The sequence below is a fragment of the Triturus cristatus genome, chromosome 11, assembly GCF_964204655.1.
Source record: "Triturus cristatus chromosome 11, aTriCri1.1, whole genome shotgun sequence".
NCBI lineage: Eukaryota > Metazoa > Chordata > Amphibia > Caudata > Salamandridae > Triturus > Triturus cristatus.
This window is the reverse complement of record NC_140594.1, coordinates 108,393,042-108,415,060: the sequence shown is the minus strand read 5'-3', so window position 1 is coordinate 108,415,060 and position 22,019 is coordinate 108,393,042. Positions and strand designations below refer to the sequence as shown.

Genomic DNA, 22,019 nt, shown 5'->3' with positions numbered 1-22,019 from the left:
CTGGAAGCATGACTCACGAAGAAGCGTGTCACCGCCGAGCCGCTGTTATCACATCACTGAACAAGGGTGTCGCCACTGTAGCTGTCGCATAAGCGTCTTGCAACACGAAGAAGCGTGTCGCCGCCGCAGCATCACTGAAGAAGGATGTCGCCGCTGTCGCATCGCAAAAGCATCTCGCATCACCGGAGAAGCGTGTCGCCGTCGCAGCCGCTGTCGTCGCATCACTGAAGAAGGGTGTCGCCGCTGCAGCTGTCACATCACAGAAGCGTCTCACATCACCGGAGAAGAGTGTCGCCGTCGCAGCCGCTGTCGTCGCATCACTTCACAAGGGTGTTGCTGCTGCAGCTGTCGCATCACCTCGCCGAAGCGTCTCGCATCACTGGTGGAGCGTGTCGCAGGGCCTGTCGCGGCTCAGAAGAATTGTTGAGTCGCCGCACGGCCGTTGGGCATGCATGCATCGTGTCGCATCAAGAAGACGACGCCATCTTGGTTTCATTGCACCGGATCTTCATCACATCACGGCGTTGCGGGCGGCATCGCCACGGAAGTGCAGTAAGAAACCGACGCATCATCGTTCCTGCGTGTAAGGAGCCGAAGCATCACCTTCCCTGCAACACTTTCGTTGTATAGCGTTACGCATCCAAAGGTACATTGAACTCAAAGTGTTGCATTTTAACTTCTAAAGAGAACTAAGCTAATTCTACCATTTTTAGTACAGTATTGTGGATTTTTGTCGTTTGTGGTCTTGTGATAAGTCTATATAAAGAATACTTATTTTTTTTATATAAAACCTGTGTGGTGTCCATCTGTAGTGTTGTCACTTGATTACTGTATGTGTTCACAAATGCTTTACACACTGCCTCTGAGATAAGCCTGTCTACTTGTGCCAAGCTACCAAGGGGGTGAGGAGGGGTTATTTTAGCAGTGTACCCCCTTACCCTGACTAGACGCAAGGGTCCCTATTTGTCAAAGGTACCTACCTCTGCCAACTAGAGACCCCCAAATCTAACATATCCCAACATGAATTCTTGTTTTTTGTCACTCTGTGTTGGGTGTTAGTGTAAGGAACGATTCTTCAGTTGAAACTGCACTCTATATAGACATAAATAAATATTTATAGTCCTGTATGTTATCTTATGTAGAGTTGTATAGCATGCTAATCACCTGTGAGGGTATCCAGGTGCGTGGACAGGTGTGTGTGTGTGGCTCCTATAATGTTATTCAAAGAGCCAGGTCTTCTGCTTCTTGCGGAACTCAAGAAGTGAGGAGGAGGCTCTGTTGTGTATAGGGAGGTGGTTCCATGTTTTGGGTGCGATGGAGGATGAGGGACCTCAAGCCTTGCTTTTGCGGATGTGGGGCGTATGTGCGAATGAGGCAGAGCGTAGGTGTCTGGTGGGCTGTTTAAAGTGTAGGTGCCTGTTAAAGTATGGTAGTCCTGTGCCGTGTAGGGCTTTTTATGTGTGCATGAGAAGTTTAAATTGGCTGCGCTGGTGAATAGGGAGCCAGTGAAGCTTCTTGAGATGAGGAGTGATATGGATGCGGTGTGGGAGATCGAGTACGAGTCTTGCAGAAGCATTCTGGATTTTCTAGAGTCTGTGTAGTTGTTTAGAGATTCCAGTGTTGCCAGAGTCTAGCCTGCTGGTGATGAGTGCCTGCGTGACAGTCCATCTGGTGTTCTGTGGCAGCCATTTGAAGATCCTTCCCAACATACGAAGGATGTGGAAGCAGGAGCTGTACACTGCATTGACTGGTCTGTGAGTCCTAGCTGCAATGGCCACAAGGTGGAGACTCTTGTACAGGTCTTCTTGCTGAAGACCAATACTTCTGTCTTGTCAGAGTTGAGCTTCGGGCAGGTGGTTTACATCCAATCTGCTACCATGGTCATGCTGTTGGTGAAATAGTTTCTGGTGGTGGTTGTCATGTCCACCAGCGAGTGGATGAGTTGGGTGTCATCAGCACAGGAGAGGATGGTGCTGTTTGATGTTGGCAAGCTGTGTCATATGTGTGTTGAAAAGGGTGGGGCTGAGCCCGGTGGGACTCTGCATATCAGTCTCTGATATGAAGGGTGGAAGTCTGACCCTTTCAGTTCTTCACACAAGGACGGAGCAGATCTAATTGAGTGTGGATCCTTGCATGCTGCACTGTTCTGCAGGAGATCAGGGTGGCATATACGAAATACCATTGCTAGGGGTTGCAAAAACTGTACCTTGCCTAGGGCACCAAAACAACCAGAGACAGGGCCCTGTGTTTAGCAAAGGTTTTCAAACCCAAACCATGCATCGACGATGAAGGCCCAGCTGTTAAACTGTGCATGGCAGTCAGTCTGGAGTACACCAATATTTTAGTCTTGAGAATATTTTTCTTAAAGTGTGTTTAAAAAACTCCATGAAACCCAATGCCATATGCCAGTTATTACATAAATCAATTTCATTATTACCACAAACCAAGTGTCTGGTCAAACTAAAATTCAAAATGTTAACACGTAATGGACATCTCTCGTTGAGTACATGTGAAGAGGAAGGAAACAGCAGCTAAAACATTCTTCGGCATTATATTGGAATCACTTTTTATTGAGCTCAGTGGTTTTATGGCCACTGCAAAAACACTAATATGGGGGGAGGAGCCAAGATGGCGACCGGGACGGCAGCGTAGACTCCCGGCTCCGTGAACCTCCGCATCCCGCACGGATATCCTGCACGAGATCCTCAACCTGTGCTACGCAGTCGTGTTTCTGAAGGAGAGTGGCACCCGACTGTGTGACTCCGAGGTTTCTGGCTGCGGTATCGCCGGAGAAACGAGCATTTGAACTTTGCGGCCTGTGCGGCCCTGGAGCCGGGACCTCAACTGGACGCCGTGGCCGGGTGGCAGTTCAACAACAGCGGCCTGTTGTGACTGGGCGGAGGCGGTCCACCGGAGCGGTGCCAAACTCGGCCTACATTTCGTCGTGGTCGTTTCTACTGTCAAGTGTAGCGGTCCGAGTGCATGCCCGCGGGTGCAATTCTCAGATCCTCCGGTGGCTGCCCCTGCCTTTGATGGTGAGCTGCCCGGCTGCCGCCCGTATCCTGCCCTGATCATTGCGGGCCGCCCCCGGCTTTTTACGGGAGCGGGTCCGTAGTGGGGACGACTGTTGCCCGTGACCACGCAACGGATAACTTTTCGCCTGCCCCCGGAACCCGGTCACCAGCGACGTGGCCATCGAGACGCTTGTCCCAGGGTCCCGGCCCCGGTGAGGGTCGGGCATACTTGGCGGCCATCTTGTTGCGATGAAGCCTACCATCCTGTCCGCTGGGTCGCAGCGGGCTTGTGAGAGTGCGACTTTTGGGAGTGTGGCGGCGCGATCGCAGAGAGCTGTGCTGGGGTGCGGCGACCTCCTCGAGGCCCTGGGTGCTCTTCACTCCTCCTTGATTCATGGTGTCGGGATCTTGGGGAGTAAGCTCGACGGTGTGGCGTCGGCGTTGGGGCAATGGCGGCCCGCCTGTCCGCACGTACATAGGGACTACCCACACTGCGCACAGGAGGACACTTTGGCGGCCACCCCTGAGGTTAGTGCACGGCTGGACACTCAGGCCAGTATGCTACAGTGTGTTCGTCCAGCTGAGGGCCTGATCAGGCATTGGACCTGAGTGGGGTGTGGTAGCCTCGTCCCGTACGTGCCCTCCTGCGACCCAGGGACAACTCCAGCAACTATTGTCTGCTTTGGCTGCTTCTGCCTTCCTGGACCTTGAGTGCAGTGCATATCCTGGGGCAGCACTGGGAAGCCTGTTTCTCCACGCTGCGGACTGTGTTGATGCTCAGAGACTTCCACCCCACCTGTGTGCGTCGCTTCTCGGACGTTTTTGGACAATCCTCTACCTTGGAACGTCAAATATGGTGCTGGGTCGAGGGGTAGGCATGGGCAGAATTCCAAAGAGTGGTCAGGGATAAGGCTGATCCTTCAGGGGTGGTCATCTAGTGGACGGGCGGGCTCAGGGGTTGCGTGCTCTCCTGGCATAGCTAACAGCATAATAGGTGCATAGTGCTCCCCATCTTTCTTTGAGAAGATCGCTTTTGTGCTGTTTATTGTTCACTTTGGGGGAAACTTACCGTGCGGGAGGGAGAAGCCGGGGGTCTGTTTTGAAGGCCCTCCTCCAGTTTATTAATACTTTCTCCACCCCCCCGTCTGGTGGGGTTCTTTTCCTACTTCTTTTTCCCTCTTCTCCTATATTTCGGGTCTGGTTCCAGGGCGACAGGCACACTGCTGGGGGGGGGGCCGTACTCCTCTGCAGAGGTGCAGGGTGGGGGGTTGGGGGAGGGGATTCTTTCGTCTTTTATCTCTTTTTCCATGGCCTCCTTTTTCTTCTCTGATTCTTTTTGTTTTTCTTTTTCTGGGATCAGTGTGATACACCTCCTTTGCTATGACTCGTTGCCGCTCCATGTGTACCACAATTTCCGGGGTGCTCTCCGGGAGTTCTGGCGGGGGACTGCAGGCGCAACTGCTTATGATACTCTTCCTCATCCTGATGTTCTTGTGTTTGCGCCATTGACCTAATAGATTGCTGTAAATCGTTTACGTCTATTACTCTGCATACCTGTAATTGCTGTTTGAAAATTGTCTGGCACCTGATCCTTCTGCCTTGTTTCATTATAAAACGAAAACCTTTTTCTCCTGGTGCCCTACCTACGCTGTTCACAGTATTAGCATCACGATTCTGCTCCCCGATGTGCTGCCTGTGTTTATACTTGCCTGTTTTTGCTCTGATTGCTTAGCGGCCGGCCCCGGGGGGTTGTAGGCCCATACTTGTTCTCTATTGAACTGTCAATAAAGGTTTTAAAAAAAAAAACAAAAAAAAAAAAAAAAAAACACTAATATGGATGCATTTTCAAATGTACCAATATTGACATTCAGTGCGAAAGGTGTGAAGTACTGCACGAACATCAGTGAAATGTGCATCCAAGCTACCATATTCTCTGTTTATGTAGAAAAAGGAAAACCATTTTTGGGTAACTTACTCTCTGGGTAGTGGCATGATATTGGTACTTCACTCTGCCTCATCAACAGAGTCAGACACACCTTTTCTGCTTTTTCACTGCTGGGCAGGACTGTCATAATCGAATAGAAGAGTATCTGACATTAACAGAAAGGGTGGCAGGAGAGTCACTGAACTCTGTTTACAGTCTCAAGTACTGAGGGGCCTTGGCAGTGGGGAATGCAAATGCAATCTGCAATTGGGCTGGATACTATAAAAGGTGAGAAATGGGGCAATGGATATGACAACGGTTTGTCAGGCTGATAAAAAGAAATCTGCTGTTTACTGCAAATCTAAAAAAGAAAAGATCTGTTGTGATGTATCTCAACAACAACAGTACAATACTCAATCACATGCTATGAAAAGGACACAAAGTAAAAAGTGATGTTCTTTATGGCGTATATTGTAGACAGACAGCCTTGGACTTAAGCTTCAAAAAACAATTTCTTCCTTTTTTATCTGATAAAGCTGATGAGAGAGAGGCAATGACATTAATTCATTCGCCTGAGTGTTCAAGACCAAAAAAGGTTTACGTAATTCATCTCTGACTCATCAAATCAAATATGAAGCATGTCCAAAAAAAGTATGCATCCCTCGGGAAGGGCAAAACACAAAATGGGGGAATCTGAAAACAGGTTGCAAGGCTACAATCACAGAGTCAGAGCTGAGACATCAGCAGGCTGGACATGCAGAAAAGAAACACTAAGTGGAGTAGCATCGATAAAGTTTACCATTTCAGAAACATGCGAAAGGAATCCTTCCTTAGGCACGGCTGTTCCTCAAAGATCTTCTCCTTCAGAACCAGACCCTTACTGTAGTGACTATCTTTCTCGAGGGCTTTACAGATGAAGTATAAACAAGCTGCAGGAAGAAGAAAAATCTGGTAAGCAAGAAACATGCACACCGTGTGGTACCCTACCATGCAACAATTGTCATTCTGGTCTCTTTAAATACTAGGCTTGCCTACAAATAGAGGTTGCCGCTGCTTACGGGGCACTGGCAGAAATAGGCTTCTGCGACACACAATGTTCGCCAGACCCCACAAAAATGGTCATCTGGCCATCAACTCTAATACTTAGATATTTATTTATTGAAAACGTTGGGTTACTCTTTGATTAAAAACCAAATAATGTTGTTGTTCCTGCATACTCCCAGAAAAGGTCACCTAAATCGGTGTGCAGGTTTTGTTTGAGTTTGGTTGCTGGTTTCAATACAAATAACTAGAAAACAGCAGCAAAACAATTAAAAATAGCAGAACATTAAAAGGCTGAGAATGAGACCCGCTTCTTATTTTAAATCAAAAGTTAAATGATTACTTTGTTAAATTCATAGATCTTTAGAAGTCAAGTTCATATAGAACTTGGAAACAAAACATCCTGATCTACTTGGCAAAAACATTGAAGATCTCTAGTGGAACAAGATACAAGAGAATTGTGATTCTAGTAGGTTTACTGATTATAGAATCGAGATTTTATCAAAGACAAGGAGGCTAGCATTATGCATTACACTTTTATTTCCCACTTCTGAGCAGCACCATTGAAAGCTCTCATGGAATCGAACAACATCACAATCACCAAAATAATCTTCTATCTCATAAACAGCATGCGACCTCCTACTTCCTCCTCTTTTCGTTTGCTCTTCTTCAATTTTTCATATGTCTTAACATTTCAACTATCCTCCTCTAATTTTCTACAATAAAACATATAAACAAAATAAACATGTAAATTCAACTTCTTTGAATCTTAACCAAATGTTTACAAACAAACATCTTAAGTTATTTCATTGTTTATCCAAATACTGCCACACTCAAAGGGATGGGTTAGCGGGATAATGCTAGCCTCATTGTCTTTAATAAAATCTCGATTCTATAATCAGTAAACCTACTAGAAGCGCAATTTAATGTCAGAAGGCTAGTATTATGCATGTTCAAAGCTTTTTTAAGACATATTTTGAAACATGTTCTATCGATTTAAAATAGAATCTCCTGAACGTTGTAGCAGACGACCAATCTGCTGCGTTCATAATATCTTCTAATCTACCACCTAGCATACTCGCCCTACTTGCCATAGCTCCTATTACCAAATGCGCTGTGAACTTTGACATATTCACACATGCTTCCTTCATAGTCCACTTTACCCATCTTGTAATTGTCGCACGCGAAACTGCTTTGTATGGTTTCACATACGAAATCAACACTTAATCCACCTCTGCTCCTCTCTTCTCCAGCATTCTGCTTTCATACTCCTTCAAACAACGCACCACGCATAAAATTGGACATTCATAAAAAATTGGATAAAAAATAGATCCAGACATGGTCTTTGTTCTTCTGCATATTTCAAAAACCACGCCATTCGGTTGATAAAATCTATGTGATGTATCCAATGCCTTGACATCTGATACCTTTCGAAATGACTGATACTCAGGATTCGGAGGCCTCCTTAAACAAATGTCTTTCATTATCCTACATACCAACCGACATCTACCAATAGAAACACCTTGTTTGACTGAATGACCAGCAGATACCGCTGACCAATAACCATTCACTGTCCTATAAGACATCCCTTTCTCAAATAACACTGCCAAGAAATTCGCTACTTGAACGTCATCTGCCTCCAAGGGATCCAAACCCCTTTCCAAGCACCAACGAAGCCATACCTTCCATGCCCCTCTATACCTTTTTCTGGTTCCTGGGGCCTAAGACTCGTACAGTAACTCTGCAGCTGTGCCTGAAACGTCTGTGGATGCATTTGAACACTTGATATCTTCCATACTAGAAGGTTGGGAGAACCCAACTTCACTAACGGATGTTTTCCACCTTCCATATTCTTCAAAAGACCCTTGAAGGTCATAATCCAAAGTGGCTCCTTCGGACATACAACAGGGCGTGGCTACATCACGGAGCGTGAAGGCTACGATGTGAGGGAGCTTCGCTGAAAGCCTTAATTTCTCTATAAATCCGCCACATATATCCGCCTCTGACATGCTGGGGGGACAGCAGATATATTCATCCAGCCTTCGGTAACGAGACTCGAGGCCTGGGACACCCTGAGGCGCAACGCGGAATGCATCGCCGCTGGGCCGGAGGAACAGTGCAGCCAGAGCCTGCCGTGATGTAGGGGGCGGCGCGGCGGCGGCCATATCCAGAGCAAGCGAGGCCGAGGCTGGAGACCTGTTCTGCCGGGCTGGGTCACGGTCCACAGCGAGAAACTAGGGGTCTGGGCTCGGCTCACACCTTGAAATTGAGGGCGCAGGACTGCTGACCGCTGCAAGGCTCGCTGACGGCCCGACCCGTGCTGAACACCAGGAGGGAGAATGCGGCATCCCCTGGAGGCTCCCGCCCACTTGAGTAATTTGGTGCAGGTCCGTGGACCGTGCGGGGGCACGGTGCCAGAGATCGCCTCGGCTGCAGCGCCGCGCTCCTCTCAGGGGCGCACAGTAAAGGTGGTTGCGGCAGTGACCGGGTGCACGCGCCAAGCACAGGTTGCAAGCAGTCAGGCTGTACCAGCGCCGCCCGTGGCTATTTGTGGTGAGCTGGGGAACACCTAGATGCTACCCTTGAGGAGGCTCCCCCTTGCTGGTCGCGTAGGAGGTAGGAGCCAGGACATATCAAAACTCCATATCTGGGACCTGGCAAAGTGGCACATTAAGGGTGGACCGGGGCGGCGTTCTGATGCTGGAGCCCAGTCACCCACTGAGAGACAAGGAACTGGTCTGCCATAGCAGGCTATACAGAGTAGAACGGAAATTGGGTGAAAAAAGAGTTTTTGTTGAGGCGCTCATAAAAGATTACACAATATATATATGGAATATGCTACTTACCAGTATGCATCTGTTCTTGCCATGTAGAGCTGCAGAGTTGTACACTTAGCATAGATCGCCATCTGGTGTTGGCCCCGGATGTTTGCAGTTTGTTTTTCTTCTTGGACAGTCTTTGGAAGTCACGAGTTTGGTGACTCCTCCTTTGGTCCGTACTGCGCATGGGCTTCGGCTCCATCCTCAGATTGTTTTTCGCCAACAGGGAAATGATGGAGCGTAGTAATAACAGTGAGAAACCCATGTGTGTTGTATCTAAATAAGATGTACTGGAACGGATACAGGTAGCCGGGGAGGCGGGTGGGCGTGTACAACTCTGCAGCTCTACATGCCAAGAACAGATGCATACTGGTAAGTAGCATATTCCGTTCGAGGCATATGAGCTGCAGATTGTACACTTAGCATAGATTATATAGCAGTACCCAACCTTAGCGGCGACCACCGGTATCCGTTGCAGTGGTTTGAGAAAGTGTCTTTAGTACAGCCTGGCCCACTCTAGCTTGCTGCTTGGAATGCACATCTACACAGTAATGTTTTGTGAAGGTGTGCGGTGTAGACCATGTGGCTGCTTTGCAGATGTCATCTAAGGGTATATTCCCTAGAAAAGCCATAGAAGCCCCTAACTTTCTTGTAGAATGGGCTTTAGGCGGAACAGATAATGTTCTTTTTGCCTTTTGATAGCAAATTTGTATGCATTTTACAATCCACCTAGCTATCCCTGATTTAGAAATGGGGTTGCCTTTATGTGGTGGAGAGAAGGAAACGAACAATTGTTTAGTTTTCCTGAAGGGTTGCGTTCTTTGTATGTAGAATAGCAAAGCCCTTTTCACATCGAGTGTGTGTAAGGCCCTTTCTGCAACAGATTGAGGTTGCGAGAAGAAGACAGGTAATTCCACCGATTGATTGAGATGGAAGGGGGAAATGACCTTGGGTAGAAACTTCGGATTTGTGCGAAGTATAACCTTGCTGTGATGTATTTGTATGAAGGGTTCCTGTATAGTGAACGCTTGTATTTCACCAACCCTTCTAAGGGAAGTGATAGCTAGGAGAAAAGCTGTTTTCCAGGTGAGAAACTGTAGCTCGCATTTATGCATTGGTTCGAAGGGCGGACCCATTAGTCGTGTAAGAACTAAATTTAGATTCCATACAGGGGAAGGTGGTGCCCTGGGAGGAATTACTCGTTTAAGGCCTTCCATGAAGGCTTTAATAGCGGGCACTCTGAAGAGTGATAAATGCTGTCTGTTTTGTAGATAAGCAGCGATCGCTGCTAGGTGTAGGCGTATGGATGAATATGCCAGGTTACACCTGTGAAGATGGAGCAGATAGCATATGATGTGCTGTATGGATGCATCTAAAGGGTTGATTGTATTGTTACGGCAGTAAATTACAAATCTTTTCCACTTTGCGGCATAGCATGCTCTAGTGGTAGGACGTCTGGCTTCCATGATGATGTTCATGCAATCAGGGGGAAGGTTAAGGTATCCGAATTCTAAGATTTCAGGAGCCAGATCGCCAGGTTGAGCTGAGCTGGGTCCGGGTGCCTGATTTCTCCATGGTTCTGGGTTAGGAGGCATGGGGATAGGTGCAGTTTTTGATGTGGTACCACTGACAGTTGTAGTAGCGTGGTGTACCACGGCTGCCTGGCCCACGTCGGAGCTACTAGAATGAGTGTGGGGTAGTGTTGTTGTAGCTTCCTTACCACTAATGGAATTAGTGGGAGAGGTGGAAAGGCGTATGCAAATCTGCCTGACCAGTTCATCCATATCGCATTGCCCTTGGACAATGGGTGTGGGTATCTGGCGGCGAAGCTTGGGCATTTTTTGTTTTCGTGGGTGGCGAAGAGGTCTATCTGAGGATGCCCCCACTTGTGGAAGAATGGGTGAAGAACTTGTGGATGCAGTTCCCATTCGTGTAGTTGTTGCGTTTGTCTGCTGAGCAGATCTGCCATGGTGTTTTGTACGCCTGGAACGTGCTGTGCCAGGAGAAAGATGTTTTGGGGAATTGCCCATCTCCATATGCTCTGGGCTAAGCGGGAGAGCTGGGGAGAGTGTGTCCCCCCCTGTTTTTGGATATAATACATTGCAGTCATGTTGTCTGTGCGAATGAGGACTGCTTTGCCCGAAATCTGTTTTTGGAAAGATTTTAGGGCTAGAAAGATCGCCAAGAGCTCCAGATGGTTGATGTGGAGCGATTTTTGCTGTGGCGTCCATAGACCTTGCATTGTGAGGTGTAGGAGGTGCGCTCCCCAGCCGGAGAGTGATGCGTCCGCTGTTAGAATCACCTGAGGAACCGGGTCCAGGAACGGCCGCCCTTTGGAAAGGTTTGTGGTGTTCCACCACTGCAGAGAGTGATGTGTGCGGCCGTCCACCAACACCAGATCCGTCAGCTGACCCTGGGCCTGGTTCCACTGTTGTGCTAGGCACTCTTGAAGTGGACGCATGTGGAGTCTTGCATGGGGCACTATGAAGATGCAAGACGCCATCATTCCTATGAGCTTCATAAACACTCTTGCTGGAAGAGAGTGTTGGGGAAGGAATGTTTTGCGTAAGGCTTGAATGCTTGTGATTCTGGCTGAGTTTGGATAGGCAATACCTTTGGAGGTGTCTATAGTGGCCCCGAGATATTGCTTTGTGTGAGATGGTATGAGGTGGGACTTTTGGTAGTTCACCGTGAAGCCTAGCTGGTGGAGCAGTTGGATGGTGCTGTTTGTATGTTGCACACATTGGTGGTAGGACGCGGCTTTTATCAGCCAGTCGTCTAAGTAAGGGAAGACGTGAATATGTTGACGTCTGAGGTGTGCTGCTACTACCGCTAGGCATTTGGTAAACACCCGTGGTGCGGTGGTGACCCCGAAGGGGAGAACCGTGAATTGGTAATGTTGCCCGTCCACCACGAACCTGAGGTATTTCCTGTGAGAGGGGTGTATTGGAATGTGAAAGTATGCGTCTTTCAGATCCAAGGTTGTGAGAAAGTCTCCCTGACAGAGGAGCGGGAGGACTTGTTGTAGGGTGACCATGTGGAAATGGTCTGAATGTATGTAGGCATTTAGAGGCCGGAGGTCCAGAATGGGCCTGAGGGTCCCGTCTTTCTTTGGTATTAAGAAATATAGGGAGTAAACCCCTAGATTTTGCTGATCGACGGGGACCTGCTCTATAGCGAGTTTTTGGAGGAGGGAGAGTACCTCCTGTTTGAGCAGTGTGGAATGTTCTTGAGACATTGGACGGTGCCTTGGTGGGATATTGGGTGGGGTAGATGTTAGCTCGAGACACTACCCTGACCGAATGATTTGGGTCACCCATTTGTCCGATGTTATGGAATCCCATGCGTGGATAAAGTTTTGTAGTCTGCCCCCGACCGGAGTGGAATGGTCTGGGGGGAGCGGAGGGAAGTCATTGTGTGGGCGGGGTGGCAGAACGGCTGGTGTTAGTTTTGCCCCTGCCCTTATTGTTGTTGCCTCTGTAACCACCCCTTTGGTTGCCCTTTGAAAAGGTATTTTGAGGAGGGGACTTGTAGGAGGTAGAAGTGCTATCGGTGGAGAAGCCTCTGCCTGTGCCACGAAAGGAGGAGCGTCGAAAGGAACGTTTAGAGGCTTGTGTTTGGAGTGCCCCCATAGACTTTGCTGTGTCTGTGTCCTTTTTCATCTTTTCCAACGCTTCGTCTACCTTTGGCCCAAAGAGAGTTTGTTGGTCAAAGGGGTGATTGAGTATGGACGCCTGGACTTCAGGCTTGAACCCTGAGATCCTGAGCCAGGCATGGCGACGAAGCAGGACACTGGTATTTATGGCTCTAGAAGCAGTGTCGGCTGCATCGAGGGCACACTTAATGGAGGTGTTTGTAATTAGTTTACCCTCCTGTATTAGTTCATGAGCCCTACGCTTGTGTTTCTCGGGAATGTGCTGCATAAGAGCCTCAAGTTCGTCGTAGTGTGCTCTGTCATAGCGCGCAAGTAGCGCTTGTGTGTTTGCAATGCGCCACATGTTTGCAGCTTGAGAGGCGGTGCGTTTGCCAGACGCGTCTAGGAGTTTGGATTCCTTGTCTGGCGGTGGGGCTTCTCCTGAGGACTGGGAGTTAGCCCGCTTTCTAGCTGTAGAGACAACTAGGGAATCTAAGGGAGCAGGGCCCTTAATGTATGCAGGGTCTGTGGGTGCCGCCTTGTACTTTTTCTCTATTCTAGGGTTTAGTACCCTGGCCCTGACAGGGTCTTTGAACACCTCTGCGGCATGCTTGGTGACACCCTTAAGCATGGGTAAAATAGATGTGGATTTGTCCTGTATGTCAAAAGTGTCCAGTAAGAAGTCGTCTTCCACTGGTTCACTGTGCATGTCCACCCCATGGTAGTGTGCTGCTCTCTGCACTAAATGATGAAACCCTAAGGAGTCCTCTGGAGGAGACGGCCTGGATGGGTATAGGTCGTCCTGAGGCATATCGGGTATATCAGGGTTATTGTAATCCTCCCATGGGTCTGGGGTCCCTGGTGGAGTGGGATCCATTGGGGCGTCCGCCGGGTAATTGTCCGGGTCCCCGTCGTCCGGATCTGGGGACGGGGTCGGAGAGTAATGAGGTAAAGGTGGCAGAGACCTGGGAGGGGGAGGGGGTGGAGGAGGTGGAGGAGGCAGGGGAGGAGGTAGTGGGGAGGGCACTCTGAGGGGAGAAGTAGCAGAGTCCTTCCGTTTGGGCGGTGGAGGAGGAGCCGGAGTATCAAGGCGTCTTTTTTTGATAATTAAAGTCAATAGCCCAGTCTTTGGATCTTTGGACAGAGTCTTTTGTAAAGGGTCTGGTGTAAACAGAGCCAATGGTGCCGAATCGTCCGTCGGCACCGGTGATTTCGGAACCGAGGGCTTCGATGGTTTCTGTACGCCATGCTTTTTTGGGGCCTCCGGTTTTTTCGGCGTCGAGGGAGTTTTCGGCGCCGGAGCGTCGGTGCCGACTGATTTGTGTTTGTGTTTGGTCGGCGCCGAGAGTCCAGGCTTCGGCACCGGTGGCTTCGGAGTCGAGCTGGATATTACTTTCTTCGGTGCCGGATGCTGTTTTTCGGCACCGGGCGTCGGCTGGCTCGATCCCGAGCTGCCGTGAGACTTTGGAGGCTTCGACACCGGGCCCGAAGGTGGGGTGATAGAAGCTTTGGTCTTGGTTTTGCCCAGGCCAGCAGGCGAGGGTGTAACCTGAGTCTCTTTGGTTTTGGGCGCGGGGGTGGGAGGGGGCACAGTACTCACGACCCGCTGCGCCGGTGTGATGTCCTCCACGTCGGAGTCGTCGGCCTCGGAAGCGCTGACGACGTCTTTCTCCTGCTCGGTGTGTATTTGCCCCGAAGCTTCGGCGCCGTCTCCGAAGATGTCCGGTGGAGCTGCAGACGATGAGTGCGCCATGGTGCGTCGAGCTCTTCGATCCCGGATGGTCTTCTTCGATCGAAAAGACTTACAGGCGGGGCAGTCTCTGGCCTCGTGTTCTGGAGAGAGGCAAAGATTACACACCTGATGGAGGTCGGTGTGGGGAAATTTAGACCCACATTTTGGGCACTTTTTGAACGGAGTCCTTTCCATCGGCCGGGACCGGAGTCGAGGAGGGCCCGAAGGCCGGTGCCGATGTACGGGATGGAGAAAGTGCCGCTTCGAGAGATGAAGATGATGATGAAGAAACTCGAAGAAACGAGGATTTTCCGTCGAGGCTGGAACCGTAGAAGTTCGAAGCCGGAGCACGAAGTATCACATCCGAGCCCGATGGCGGAAAAAAACAATCTGAGGATGGAGCCGAAGCCCATGCGCAGTACGGACCGAAGGAGGAGTCACCAAACTCGTGACTTCCAAAGACTGTCCAAGAAGAAAAACAAACTGCAAACATCCGGGCCCAACACCAGATGGCGATCTATGCTAAGTGTACAATCTGCAGCTCATATGCCTCGAACATATATATATATATATAAAATAACTAAGTCCTGCTGTGCATTCCACCACAGGAGCATTTCACATATTTAGTTTCACTTTACGTTTACATTTATAACAACAATTACTTACTGTAATAATGCTCTAGTAGAAGTATCAATCAAATGTGGATGACATTTGACTTTCGCATGCCAAGTGAGCACAACAATTTTGATTTTTTTCATTTGGTCTTTTGTAACACGGAGGAGACCTTGGTGTCAGTATTTGATGAATTGTAATATCGTTTTCTGAAAAAAATCATTTGTATTACTTTCAGCCCTGAGGAAGTCGTAGGGTGTATTAACCGCATGCGACGAAACACGTTGGGAATGGAAGGACTCTGAAAGATTAAAGAATTGGAGAAGTCCAAGAAAGAAATATATTTGTGTTTACTTTCATAACATGTATTTTATTTTGCGTGTGCTTCAGAAATTGTTAAAATATACAGAGTAGAAGACTGCATTTTCCACCACTGGTGGATTCCCCTGCCTACCGCTGTATAACTTCCCCGGACTTGTGGGCTGCCGTTCTGACTTCCATCCAGCCTGCTGTGTCCTAACGGCCTGGGCAGACGTATTGCCGGGCGCAGAGCCTTGCGGAGGGCGGGACTGGCGGACGGTGGCCAGCTGAGAACAGATTGTGAGGCGCTGGGACTCCGGTGGTGCTGCAGGAAGCACCAGAGACTTGCCGAACTGTGCTCTCTGACCCCCGCATGACGCCCTGCACGTGTGGCTCTACTTTCAGCGGTGGGTGGAGTGGGGTGGGGTGTAGCCGGATAGAGGTACTGAACAGCGGCCATGTCTGGCTTCAGGGGTTCAAAGACGACCCAACAGACCCGGTTCGACAAGTATACCATGCAAAAGACTGGGGTCCCGCCCGAAGGGCGATGTGGTGGCCAAAACTGGCCCTGAGCGCAGCAAACTGACCCTACAGGATGTGCTGGAAGTGATATCCGGAGTGCGCACTTATCTCAAACAACGAATGGACACAATATTGACCGATGTGACCCTAATCAGGGAGGACATGTCCAAGATTAGCGAAAAAGTTAAACAAATGGAGATAGTCACCTCCAGCCTCCAAGACAACACCATACAATTGAAGCAGGACGTCAAGGTGCTCCAGGAGTTTCGGAAGTACGCAGAGGACAAGCTTGACGACTATGAAGGTCGCTCCATAAGGAACAATGTCCGCATAATTGGAGTGCCTGAAAAGGCGGAGGGGCCGGCAACAGACCTCTTAGTAGAAGACCTCATTCTCAATCATCTGCAGCCCAAAGGCCATTCGAAGTTCTTTGTGGTGGAGAGGGCACATAGAGTGCCAGGAGGTCGGCCGCGAACCGGGGGCTCCGCCTCGCCCAATCCTGGCCAGGCTACTTAACTTTAGGGACAGAGACATCATCCTTCAGACCGCCAGGGTGGCCCCTCTTCTTCGCTATCAGAACGCAGAAGTCTCCCTCTTCCCCGACTTCATCCTGCGGGTGCAGAACAAACGGAGGGCGTTTCACGAGGTGACCAGGGAGCTATGCGACACAGGGGTAAAATATGCCATGCTTTTTCCCGCCAGGCTGAGAGTGGAGGCGGAGGGGAAGACATGGTTTTTCGAACGTCCAGAGGAGGCGGCGGACTGGCTGGAAAGCTGGAGAGGTGCAAAAGAACATAACACCAGATGACTGATGTCCAGAACCAGGTTTAACACTTGTTTGTCTCTGGGAGGTTGGGGTCCCTTGTTGGACCTGCTTAATACAATAGCAAGCATGTCGTGGGCGGAGGGGACGCAGGGAAGTGTATTTCCAGTGTGGGTGCTCTGATGCAGTACCAGTCATCCACTAATGTCCTTTATCTAAGATATCCCCCCGCAGGGAGGCTTTAAACACATAATTATTTGGGATCGAGGTGGCAGAATCTTTACCCCCACAGTTTACTTCTTCTAGTTAAATGTATGGGCGACATACACTCAGCATAGTTTATTCAGTGGGCAGTTCAAAGCCCGGAGTGCAGGGATGCAGGGAGGGGGGATTTTGGGTTGGGGAGGGGAAGCTATTGGTTGCTCAATGTGCACAGAAGACGGCACTGACTCTATATAGACAGGTACAGGGAATAGCTAGACCACAGGAATGCAGCAGCCCACACACTGGGATAAGGGCCTCAGGCTCCTAAGAATGTAAACGGTCTGGGGGATAAAGTGAAGCGCTGTATTGTCTTGCAACATATTAAGAGACATTCCCCTGATATAGTATTCCTAAAAGAGACATCTCGTTGGTAATTCTTGACAGGCCCTGAATAGATGGGGGTATAAGCTGATGGCACACTCAGGATTTACCTCTGGCTCCAGAGGGGTAGGAATCATGCTTAAAAGGAATATGCTACTTACCAGTATGCATCTGTTCTTGGCATGTAGAGCTGCAGATCTACACACTTGTGCATAGATCGCCATCTGGTGTTGGGCCCGGATGTTTGCAGTTGTTTTTCCTCTTGGAAAGTCTTTGAAAGTCACGAGGTTGGTGACTCCTCCTTTGGATCGTATTGCGCATGGGCTTCGGCTCCATCCTCAGATGGTTTTTCGCCAGCAGGGAAATGATGGAGCGTAGTAATAAACAGTGAAGATGCCCATGTGTGTTGTATCTAAATAAAATAAACGGGAACAGATAAAGGTAGCCGGGGAGGCGGGTGGGCGTGTGTAGATCTGCAGCTCTACATGGCGAGAACAGATGCATACTGGTAAGTAGCATATTCCGTTCGAGGCATATGAGCTGCAGATTACACACTTGTGCATAGATTATATAGCAGTACCCACCCTTAGCGGCGACCACCCGTATCTGTTGCAGTGGTTTGAAATAATGTTTTGAGTACAGCCTGGCCCACACTAGCCTGTTGCTTAGTTTGCACATCTACACAATAGTGTTTGGTAAAAGTGTGCGGTGTTGACCATGTAGCTGCTTTGCAGATATCATCTAATGGGATGTCTCCTAGAAAAGCCATTGAAGCCCCTATTTTACGTGTAGAATGGGTTTTAGGGGGAACGGATAGCGTTCGTTTTGCTTTGTGGTAGCAAATGTGAATCCATTTGACAATCCACCTAGCTATCCCCGACTTGGAGATGGGGTTGCCCTTGTGTGGTGGAGAGAAAGAGACAAACAGTTGTTTGGTCTTACGGAAAGGTTGTGTTCTCTCGATGTAGTAGAGTAAGGCTCGTATGACATCTAGTGTGTGGAGAGCTCTTTCTGCAACGGTTTGTGGTTGCGAGAAGAATACTGGTAGTTCTACAGACTGGTTTAGGTGAAAAGGAGAAATGACTTTAGGGAGGAATTTTGGGTTAGTACGGAGAACAACTTTGTTATGGTGCATTTGTAGAAAAGGTTCTTGAATAGTAAATGCTTGTATCTCACTGACCCTTCTGAGGGAAGTGATGGCTACGAGAAAAGTGTTTTCCCTGTTAAAAACTGGAGTTCACATTTGTGTAGAGGTTCGAAGGGAGGCCCCATTAGTCTGGTGAGAACGATATTTAGGTTCCACACAGGTGAGGGTGGCACTCTGGGGGAAATTATTCTTTTAAGGCCTTCCATGAAGGCTTTAATGGGAGGTACTCTAAAGAGTGATATATGTTGCCTGTTTTGTAGGTAAGCTGCTATAGCTGCGAGGTGCAGGCAAATGGACGTATAGGCTAGATTACACCTTTGTAGGTGGAGTAAGTAGCCTATGATGTGTTGAATGGAGACGTCTAGGGGATTGATGGTGTTGTTGTGACAATAGACAACAAAACGTTTCCACTTGGCGGCGTAGCACGCTCTAGTGGTGGGTCGCCTAGCTTCCTTGATGACGTTCATACAGTCAGGGGGAAGATTTAGATAACCGAATTCTAGGATTTCAGGAGCCAGATCGCAAGGTTGAGCTGAGCTGGGTCCGGGTGTCTGATCTCTCCATGGTTCTGGGTTAAGAGGTGTGAAGAGAGGCGTAATTTTTGATGCGGTACTACAGATAGTTCCAGCAGTGTGGTGTACCACGGTTGTTTGGCCCAAGTTGGAGCTACTAGGACTAGTGTGAGGGAGTGTTGCTGTAGTTTGCGCACCAATAGTGGAATGAGTGGGAGAGGCGGAAAAGCGTACGCAAATCTGCCTGACCAGTTCATCCATATCGCATTTCCTTTGGACAATGGGTGTGGATATCTGCCAGCGAAGCTTGGGCATTTGGTGTTTTCGTGGGTGGCGAAGAGGTCTATCTGTGGATGCCCCCACATCTGAAAGTACGGGTGTGGAACTTTTAGGTGGAGTTCCCACTAGTGGATTTGTTGTGTTTGTCTACTGAGCAGATCTGCCATAGTGTTTTGGACTCCAGGGACATGCTGAGCTAGGAGAAAGATTTTCTGGGGTATGGCCCATCTCCATATGCATTGTGTAGCTGAGAGAGCTGTGGAGAGTGTGTGCAGCCTTGTTTTTGAATATAGTACATGGCTGTCATGTTGTCTGTGCGGATTAGGACTGCCTTGCCTGAAATCTGTGTTTGAAAAGATTTTAGGGCTAAGAAGATCGCTAGCAACTCCAGATGGTTGATGTGGAGTAACTTTTGTTGAGGTGTCCATGTGCCCTGCACGGTGAGATGTAACAGATGAGCTCCCCAGCCAGAGAGCGATGAGTCTGTTGTTAGTACTATCTGGGGAACCGGGTCCAGGAACGGTCGACCTTTGGAAAGGTTTGTGGTGGTCCACCACTGCAGAGAGCGATGGGTGCGACCGTCTAGCAATACCAGATCTGTTAATTGACCTTGGGCCTGGTTCCATTGGCGCACTAAGCACTCTGGGAGAGGACGCATCTGGAGTCTTGCGTGAGGTACTATGAAGATGCAAGAGGCCATCATCCCTATTAGTTGCATAAACACTCGAGCTGGAAGGGAGTGTTGTGCCATGAATTTTGCGCGTAGAGCCTGAATCCTTGTAATCCTGGCAGGATTGGGGTAGGCTAGCGCTTTTGAGGTGTCTATGGTGGCACTGAGGTATTGTTTTAAGTAGGATGGTTGTAGATGGGACTTTGCGTGGTTTACTGTAAAGCCCAGTTGGTGAAGTAGCTGGATAGTGGCATGCGTGTGTTGTACACACTGGCTGTATGAACTGGCTCTTATTAGCCAGTCGTCTAGGTATGGGAAGACATGGATGTGCTGCCTCCTGAGGTGTGCTGCCACTACTGCTAGGCACTTGGTGAATACACGTGGTGCTGTTGTGACTCCGAACGGGAGGACTTTGAATTGGTAGTGTTCGCCGTCCACTACGAATCTGAGGAACTTCCTGCGTGCGTTGTGCACTGGAATGTGGAAATAAGCGTCTTTTAGGTCTAAAGTGGTCAGGAAGTCGTTTTGGGAAAGCAGTGGAAGTACCTGCTGAAGCGTTATCATGTGAAAATAGTCTGAGTGTATGCATCTGTTCAGGGGCCTGAGGTCTAGGATGGGCCGCAGAGTCTCGTCCCTTTTTGGTATGAGAACATATAGGGAGTAGACCCCCATATTTCGTTGGTTGGTAGGAACGTGCTCTATCGCCCTTTTCTGTAGGAGGGAGATTACCTCCTGCTTTAGTTGTGTTAGATGGTCTTGTGACATTGGGCGTTGTCTGGGTGGAATGTGTGGGGGGGGGGTAGATATTAGTTCTAGGCAGTAGCCTGACCGAATTATTTGTGTTACCCATTTGTCTGAGGTGATGGCAGCCCAGACAGGGAGGAAACTTTGGAGTCTGCCCCCGACCAGAGTGGGATGGTCTGGGGGGGGAGTGGAGGGAAGTCATTGGGTAGGTGCGGTGGCAGAGCGGGTGGTGTTTGTCTTGCCTCTGCCTTTGTTATTGTTGCCCCTGTAGCCGCCTCTTTGGTAGCCCCTTGTAAAGGTGGACTGGGTAGGGGCCTTATATGAAGTGGAAGCGGTGTCGGAGGAGTAGCCTCTGGATGTGCTCCGAAAGGAAGAGCGGCGAAAGGAGCGCCTGGGAGGGTGTGATTGTAAAGCTCCCATGGATTTTGCCGTTGTCTGTGTCCTTTTTCATCTTTTCTAGGGCCTCATCCACTTTTGGGCCAAACAGATGTTCCTGGTCAAAGGGATGGTTGAGGATGGAGGCCTGTACCTCCGGTTTAAAACCTGAGATCCTTAGCCAGGCATGGCGACGGAGGAGGACAGTAGTATTGATGGCCCTGGAGGCTGTGTCTGCTGCATCTAGGGCGCAACGTATGGAGGTATTAGTAATGGTTTTGCCCTCCTGAATTAGCTCATTGGCCCTAGGTTTGCATTTATCAGGGAGATGTTGCATTATGGCTTCTAATTCGTCGTAATGGGCCCGGTCATACCTGGCTAGTAGCGCTTGTGTATTAGCGATACGCCATATGTTGGCAGCTTGGGATGCAGTACGCTTGCCTGATGCGTCCAAGAGTTTAGACTCTTTGTCAGGTGGTGGTGCTTCGCCTGACACTTGGGAGTTGGCCCTTTTACGTGCTGTGGACACTACCAGAGAATCTAGTGGTGCCGGCCCTCTGATGTAGGAGGGATCTGTAGGGGAGGATTTATATTTCTTTTCAATGCGCAGGTTAATGACCCTGGCTCTGACTGGGTCTTTAAAGACCTCTGGTGCATGTTTTAGAACTCCCTTGAGCATAGGCAATATGGAGGTAGTCCTATGTGTGGTGTCAAATGTATCGAGGAGGAAATCCTCCTCCACGGGGTCGGTATGGAGATCTACCCCGCGATAGCGTGCTGCCCTTTGTAGTAGATGGTTGAACCCCAGTGAGTCTTCTGGTGGGGAAGGTCTGGAAGGGTAGAGATCATCCTGTGGGACGTTAAGGATGTCAGGGATATTGTAATCGTCCCATGGGTCTGGGGAGCCTGTGGGAGTGGGGTCCCCTGTAGGTAAATCTTGTGGCACGTCTCCTATGTCATCATATGGGTCCCCCTGATCACCATCATCCGGAGAGGGTGTTGGGGAATGATGAGGTGGGGGCGGAGACTGCGGAGGAGGGGAAGGTGGAGGGGGCGGTGGAGGTGGGGAAGGTACTCTGAAAGGAGAGGTAGCAGAGTCCTTCCTCTTTGGAGGTGGAGGCGGATCAGGTTTTTCCAGCTGTCTCTTTTTGATGGAGAGCATCAAATGTCCGGTTTTAGGATCCTTGGTTAGTGTTTTTTGTAATGGATCCGGTGTAAAGAGTTCTGGTGAGGTTGGTTGGTCCGTCGGCGCCAAAGCCGTTGGTTTTTTGGTTTTATCTGCGCTGGTTCGTGGTTTGGAACTATGCTTGGAAAAGTCTGATTGGTCGGCGCCGAGATGGATTTCG

General features: G+C 49.3%; 1 protein-coding gene across 8 annotated transcripts in view; it reads right to left on the bottom strand.

Moving 5' to 3' along the window:
* CABIN1 (calcineurin binding protein 1) overlaps positions 1-22,019 on the bottom strand; it is a 1,566,474-nt gene that overhangs the window by 1,425,208 nt on the left and 119,247 nt on the right. For all 8 annotated transcript variants that reach the window (XM_085634628.1, XM_085634623.1, XM_085634621.1 and 5 more), the window contains one exon: positions 5,738-5,867. In XM_085634628.1, coding sequence (XP_085490754.1) covers positions 5,738-5,867 — 130 coding nt within the window. The remainder of the gene's footprint in view (positions 1-5,737; positions 5,868-22,019) is intronic.